This window comes from Chiloscyllium plagiosum, chromosome 48 (assembly GCF_004010195.1).
Source record: "Chiloscyllium plagiosum isolate BGI_BamShark_2017 chromosome 48, ASM401019v2, whole genome shotgun sequence".
NCBI lineage: Eukaryota > Metazoa > Chordata > Chondrichthyes > Orectolobiformes > Hemiscylliidae > Chiloscyllium > Chiloscyllium plagiosum.
In genome coordinates, this window is record NC_057757.1 from 5,733,715 (window position 1) to 5,741,531 (window position 7,817).

Genomic DNA, 7,817 nt, shown 5'->3' on the forward strand with positions numbered 1-7,817 from the left:
ACTCACACTCCCTCTCACACTCACACACTCACACTCCCTCTCACACTCCCTCTCCCTCTCTCTCGTGTTCCAGGCTTAATGTTAGGTAAAATAAAGCAGGTTATTGAGATTGTGGGAGCTTGCTCTGTACAAATTGTCTGCTGTGTTTTCATGTGTTACAACATCTTAATTGGCTGCAAAATGCTGGGGAATGACCCAAGGCTTGTGATTGGCGCTATCCAAATGCATTGTTTTCACATTGTCCTCTTGGCCGAGGAGAACCCGTGTCATACTTGACCAATACCCAAGGCCCCTGGTATTGATGACCCTTGGCTTTGGAGGGAGGTGGGCAGTAAGAGGGTGGGATGGGTGACATTGTTGAGTGCATCATGTCATGGGGTGAATAAGTGGACTTGGGTGGCTGACAATGTTTCCGTGGTCTGCAGCACAGGAAAGCCGTTGGGTGGGACCGTGACGGCACCTGTTGTCGAGCAGCCTGCCTGACGACCGAGAGTCTTTCCAATGCTCCCCACCACTAGGCCTGAAGTAGGCCTGAGCGTCTCAGTGCCAGGTTAAAGGCCGCAGAGGATGCCCCCATGCTGCACCTGTAATTTAACTCCATTCTACATGTTTACAAACAGGAGGTTTACCACGAGAAACACATCCAAACGTTCTGGGAGGAAAACCAGGAGGATTTCTACAGCATTAAAATTGTTGGTCCAGAGGAGGAGCTGACCGAGGGTGAAGCCAGGGACATGGGGATGTGAGTAGCGTGATCCTGACCCTCCGGCCGACTTAAACGCGACTGTTTAGTTACCACGATGATGTGTGTGCTGTGACTGGCATCAGTGTTTCTGCATGTGTGCCGTCATTGCAACTGCCTGTGTCCATTTCTGTAATCAGCTCATCTTCGCCCATCTCAAGTCAACCGCTACCTTCATCCATGTCTTTGTAGTCCAGACCCGACTACTCTGTCGCACACTTGGCCGGTCCATCACATTCTCCTCTCCATGAACCAATGTCAGTCATAGTTCTATTGCCAGTCTCAACTTGCAGTGCCTCCTGTTCACCCATCCACCCTCCTCTAAACGTGCCCAACTCTGCTGACTGCTGCTTAAACAACACTTCAATTCTAAAGATTCTCATTCTCGTTTTAAGATCCCTTTGTGGCTTTGCCCCTCCCTATGTCCATTACCTCCTCCCATCCCCTGCACTGCTTTTCCTTCAGCCCCTAGACCCCTCCCTATCTCTGTAACCTCCTCCCCTCCCGACACCCCCTTCCTTTTTCTAACTACCTCCAGCCCCTACACCCTTCCCTCTCTATAGAATCTCCTCCAGTCCCTGCCAAACCTCTGGGATTGCTTTGCTTCTCCAATTCTGGCCCCTTGAGCTGCCCCCAGTTTTAATCGTTTCACCAGTAGCAGCCTAGCCTTCAGCTGCTTGGCCCCTGAACTCTGGGATTCCTCAAAGCTCTCTGATGTGTTTTTTTTTCCCCCCCCCCCACCCTCTGCCTATCTCTTTGGCCAGAGGGAAAAACATCCTTTTCTGCACGTCTCCCGTCAAGCCCTGTTAAGAATTTTGTCTGTTTGAATGAGATCCCTTCTCATTGATCAAGATCACAAGCCTGAGCCCCTCAATCTCTCAATGGGACAACCCCTTCAGGGAGCAGGTGACGCTTTAACAAACACAGAGAACGCTGTGTTTTGAGGAAACATCACACCAGAATCAAACACTCAATTCTCTCCACAAATGCTGTCAAATATCCTGAGTTTCGCTGTTTGATTAAGGTTTCTAACACTGCACTATTTTGCCTTTATTCTGGGGAACCTTTGTTGTATTTCCCCGATGCCAAGTTTATCCTTCCTTGAGTACAGAAGTTGTTGGACAGCTTTCTTTCTCTACAGCGACAGGCCCTTGTGTATGAATATGTGCGGCTTTTGCCAAGCATATAGAGAGTTGCGAGTGCCACTGCTTATTAGTGTGATTTATTTTTGCTTTATTACATTTATTCATACTCCGAGACATGTCTCTGCAAATGAAAGGAACGTGTCCAATTCTCTGGGAAGTGGTGGTGGAGGAGGGAGGGACTGAGGAGCTGTTTTTTTTGGCTGAACGCCCAGCACCTCTCCACAGTCTCTGCCTTTTGAAAGGGAACCAGTCTGTACTTCATATTCATTCCTTTGTATCGTCCATTGTATTTCTCAGGCACGTGTGTCGCCAGGACCCAGACTGTGACTATTATTTCAGCCTGGATGCTGATGTGGCCCTCAGTAATCCAGAGACCCTGAAGATTCTAATCGAGCACAATCGGTAAGGTTAACTCATCATTCGTACCCTCCTACCTATCACATGCGGATTTCTGTCACCTCTACACCTGATTACTCTTAACATTATACTGCCCCCTCTCCAACTACCTACTCTCTGTAAAGTTGGAGCATGTGCAAAACTCTCCCATCCTACCAAAGCCTTGTTCACCTATGACTGGCTATGCTCACTAATCTGCATTAATTCCTGGTTTAGCAAGAGCAGGTCAGAGGCTTGGAACTTTGAAGCAACTGACCCACCCCTTGATTCCCGATAGAATCCTTGCAGGAAAAGGCCCTTCGGCTCAACAGGTCCATACCCACCCTCCAAAGAGTATCCCACCCAAATCTACTCTGCATTTACCCCCTGACTAATGCACCTAACCTGCACATCCCTGAATACTATGGACAGTGTAGCATGGCCAGTTTACCTGACCCTGCACATCTTTGGACTGTGGGAGGAAACCGGAGCCCCCGGAGGAAACCCACGGAGTGAATGTGCAAACTCCACACGGACAGTCGCTCAAGGCTGGAATCAAATGGCGCTGTGAGGCAGCAGTGCTAAGCACTGATCCACCATGTGGCCCTTATTTCTGAGAGTCTGACAAGGTGTAAGTCATGAGTGTGACAGAATACTCTCCCATTTGTTTGGATGGGTGCGGTTCTACCAACATTAAAGGAGCTCACAGCGTCCAGTACAGAACAGCCCACGTTCATCAACTTCAACAGTCACTCCCCTGACTACTGGTGCACTGCAGCAACTCACCAAGGCCCGTTTGACAGCCCCTTTGAACACAGACAGCAGAGCACCACCACCTGTAAGCCACACATCATGCTGACTTGGAAATATATTGCCATTCCTTCACCGTTGCTGGGTCAAAGTCCCGGAGCTCCTTCACTGTCAGCTCAGTGGGTGTACCTACACCATACAGACCACGAGGAAGTGGCTCCCCACCATCTTCTCAAGGGCAGTTAGGAATAGGCAATAAATTCTGGCCACCGAGAGACACCACTACCCGTGGACGAATTAATTCAAAAACCTTAATTTTAAAATTTGCATCCTACCTGGCCCCTACCTATCTTCTCACCTCCGGTCCCACAGCTGTTGAGGTCTCTGCGTTCTTCCAGTTCTGACCACTGGAGCACTCCTCAGTTATAATTGCTCCAACGTTGGTGGCCATGGCTCCAGCTGTCTGGGCTTTTGAGCTCTGGAATTCCGTCTCTAAGCTCCTCTGCCTCCGTCGCCTCCTTTATAACGTTCCTTGAAACCAACCCGTTGATCACTTTGTGGAGCTCGGTGGCCAATCGTGTCGGACAACATTCCCCTGAAGCAGCCTTTTGAGATGTGTTGCTACGTTAAGAATGTGAGAAATAGGCAAAGTCAGAAGTCACACGACAGCCAGGCTGCAGTCCAACAGGTTTATTTGAAGTCGCCAGCTTTCGGAGCACTGTCCCTTCATCAGGTGGCTCCGAAAGCTAGTGTGTTTCCAATTAAACCTGTTGGACTATAACCTGGCGTCGTGTGACTTCTGACTTTGCCCACTCCAGTCCAACACCGGCAGGAGTAGAAATAGGCAGTTTGCCCTGTTCTGCCATTCAGCAAGATCGTGGCTGATCTGATTGTGGCCTCAGCCCCACTGTTCTGTCCGTCCCACATAAAGCTTGCCTCCCTTTTCAGTTTTCGCCGTCCTCTCAGGCAGGAATTCCAAATCCACATCACCTTCTGAGAGAGGAAGTCCACATCTCCATCTTAAGTGGGGGGTGTCTGATTTGAAATCTTTCACCCCCCCCCCCGCCCCCCCAATTATAGATTGCCCCACTTGAGAAGACACCTCCTCAGTATCTGCCTTGTCAAGCCTCCTCAGGGTTTTGTACATTTCAATAAGATTCTCTCTCTAAACACCAATGAATACAGACACTATCTAAATGCAAATTTAGGGAGCTTTGTTACACTTGCTCCAGAGATTGGTGATACTGGCTGCTGCAATGAGCACCCTTTAGGTTACTGACAGAAGGCACTGGGAGTGCAATTGGGCTTTGTGGGGATTTTAACCTTGCCTTCCCCCACCGATAATAACAGTTTCCCAGCAGGCTCAGACTTCCAAATCCTGGCCCACACTCCCAGCGCCAGCACTTGAGGGAGTGCTGCACTGCCGGCAGTGCTGCTTTTCAGAGAAGATGGCAAAATAAGGCCCAAGCGTCTCTCGGGTTGTAAATCATTCTACAGCTGATTTTTTTTGAGAGAGAGAACAATTAATCCTGGTGTCCTAGGACCCAGTAGCTATCCTTAACCGAAGCAATTGAAAAGGGTAGCATCGCAGTAATGACACTGGACTGTTAATCCAGAGGCACAACAAACACTGTGGGGACATGGGTTCAAATCCCTCCATGGCATCTGATGGAATTTAAATTCAGTTCACTCATTTAGAGTGTGAAACTGACCTTAATAACAGTGACCATGAAACTATTGTCACTTGTCGTAAGAATCTATCTTGTTTACCTCCCAAACCACCCCACCCCTGTTTCCCACCCAGTCCACTTTAGGGGAGGAAATTTGACTAGTGTGACTATTGTGAAGCACTTTGGGATGTCCTGAGGTGGTGGAAGGTGCCACATAAATGCTTTCAGTGAGCTTCACTTTCCATCTGGGCAGCCGAACCACTTTAAGATGTCTCCTGCTGAGAGTGGTTGACTGCCGCCGTCTGGTGGATGTTGCTGGAAGTCCATCACTGCACAAGACCTCTGCCTGTCATGTGAGTCAAGGCAGTAATTGAATCTACTATGGAGGCCAGTGAAGACAGAGGTCCATTGCAAACAACATAAGTAAACAGCAAGTAAATAATATATTAACATTGTGGCTACAAGAGCAGGTCAGAGGCTGGGATGCTGTTTGAAATAATGACTTTTTGCGTTTAACTGAGAGGTCTCAACCAAAGGATGGTTCCTCCGATGGCGCAGAGTTCTGGAGTGAAGGCTTGAACCTGTGACCATCTGACACTTGAATCCTGAGGCAGGCTACGTGGCCTGGTGGCCCTCCCAGTCGCTGCTCTCGTGTTTACCCATTGGCCTGTCTCTTCCCCCAGGTTTGTGATTGCGCCAATGGTCAGTCGTCATGGCAAGCTGTGGTCCAACTTCTGGGGCGCAGTAAATGCTGACGGTTACTACAGCCGCTCAGAGGACTACATCGAAATCGTGCAGTTGAAGAGAGTGTGAGTGATTGGGCCGACAAAATGAATTTGTGATTTGTTCCAGTGTAAACTAGTTGAATTCTGTCTCCAACAAACATTGATGCACTGAACTGTAAGCAGAAAGCTAAGAGGGTGGATTTAAATGATTAAAGATGAGAGGATGCTCAAATAGGGCTCAGATTCCAGAATGGACAGATTGGGTCAGATGCCCTTTTTCTATGCTGTGCATTCAATGTAATTACAAAGTAGGCAGCTCAGGTAATGTTAATCACACTGGTTGTTTTGGGGATATCAAAAGATTTTCACTTTCTTTGAGTGTGCAGTTATCTGATTAATCTGGTAGCTTCTGCATGGTATATACGCGAGTGCATGCATGTCACATCAGGGCAGTCTGCTACTGGGAGTGACTGGGGATTCACTTTATGCACGGAATTATTCTCCTAACTATCCACCATTGACTATAATTTGCTGGAGGGATCAACCTGTTTTTACTGGGAAAAGTTGCTGTAGTTTTTGTTGCAAACGCATTCTTTGTAAATACACGGCTCCTCAATTTACGAATGTCCAACTTAAGAGCACTAAGTGCATAGAACAATACAGCACACGATGTTGTGCCGAACATTTGTCCTAGCTTAAGCACCCATCCATGTACCTATCCAATTGCCGCTTAAAGGTCACCAATGATTCTGACTCTGCCACTCCCACAGTCTCCATTCCAGGCAACATCCTGTTAAATCTTCTCTGCACCCTCTCCAAAGCTCCCACATCTTTCCTAAAGTGAGGCGACCAGAACTGCACACAGTAGTCCAAATGTGGCCTAACCAAGGTCTTGTACAGTTGCAACATCACTTCACGGCTCTTGAATTCAATCCTTGTACAACAGAGTGTTACAAGGGGACATAAATTTAAGGTGAAGGGTGGAAGGTATAGGGGAGATGTCAGGGGTGGGTTCTTTACCCAGAGAGTGGTGGGGGCATGGAATGCGCTAATACACCATAGGCCTTCTTACAAGCTCTATCCACCTGAGTGGCAACTTTCAAAGATCTATGAACATAGACCCCAAGATCCCTCTGCTCCTCCACCTCACTAAGAACCCTACCGTTAACCCTGTAAGAACACTCGTTCTTAAGACCCCGTCCTGATGTGTAATATTAAAGATCCAACTTGTGAATGGACTCAAACCAGAACCCATTGGCAGCCTGGACAGTTTTCAGCACTTTTGATGTACTGTGATGTTTAAGTAGGCTCTGTTTGCTCCCTTACTATGCTGTTTAAATAGACTGTGTAGACTGTTATAATGTCAACTTTAATTAAACTATGTAGACTGTTTGCTGAAGATATCCAGGAGAGCTATTTAAATTCTCCAGCAGTACAGACTGTTGGGGACTTTGATTGACAGACCATATGTGTTAGCTCATCGTTAGCCCAGGACCTGATTGAAACGATAGTGGAAAGGAGGGATTGAAAGAGAGGTGGACAGAGATGGAAGGATCGAGGTCGATTGAAGGCGATGGAAAGATGGATTGAGGGAGATGAAGGGAAAGGAAGGATTGTAGAAGACAGAGGAAAGAGGTTTTGAGGGAGATCGAGGAAGGTATTGAAGATTTCAGGAAGAAATTAGGAAGTAGGGAGAGATTGAGGAAGATAGAGCAGGAGCTGGGTAATCCAAGATGGAGGGCGGGAAAAATATCTGGCTGTAAGAGCTGCTCCTTTTTTTTTTTTGAGGTATTTTAGGTGTTGGAGGTGAATTCCAGGAACAGCAATTCCTGTTTTATATGCTGCTGCATTGTTTTGGAACTTTGGGAAAAAAAAGGGTCAAAACAATAGCAGTTTAAGAGGGAGCAGGGCAGACAAAGGAAGCACGTGGTGAGGTCAGTGCAGGAGAGAGAGAGAGAGAGAGAACCTGCACAGTTACCGCCTTTGATGTTTGAATTCGTGTATCGCTGGACATCGGAGTGTATCTGGGAAAATTAACAAACAGTGAAATTCACAACTAATCTTGGAGGACCCTGTTGGGCGAAGTTCACAGAACAGAGTCAGATAAGTTACTTGTTGTTTTAAGTCTGTCCAAGAGAAAGGCTGCAGTAGTGGATACAGTGGGTTCTTTCTTGATTATATGTTTTTGGAGATAAGTCTCTTGATTAAACTTAAAATATAAGCCACAGCTATTAATTTAACCTGGGGCAGTGTTTGTAGAGGAATAAGACGGTGTTATTTTCTGGGTCTGTAGATTGTGAAGGAGCAAAAATGGACTTTGCAGTGATATGTACTTAGAGTCAGAGATGTACAGCATGGAAACAGACCCTTCGGTCCACCCCGTCCATGCCGACCAGATATCCCAACCCAA

The 7,817-nt window shown here is 47.3% G+C and overlaps 2 protein-coding genes across 5 annotated transcripts in view; both read left to right on the plus strand.

Moving 5' to 3' along the window:
• The window catches only part of LOC122544349 (guanine nucleotide-binding protein G(I)/G(S)/G(T) subunit beta-2), a 171,047-nt gene that overhangs the window by 53,285 nt on the left and 109,945 nt on the right, over positions 1–7,817 (plus strand). The window lies entirely within an intron of this gene.
• LOC122544351 (multifunctional procollagen lysine hydroxylase and glycosyltransferase LH3-like) overlaps positions 591–7,817 on the plus strand; it is a gene marked incomplete at its 5' end in the record, with an annotated part of 27,981 nt that continues 20,754 nt past the window's right edge. The window contains 3 exons of the mRNA XM_043683569.1: positions 591–742; positions 2,185–2,289; positions 5,366–5,491. Of these exons, the coding sequence (XP_043539504.1) occupies positions 591–742; positions 2,185–2,289; positions 5,366–5,491 (383 nt within the window). The remainder of the gene's footprint in view (positions 743–2,184; positions 2,290–5,365; positions 5,492–7,817) is intronic.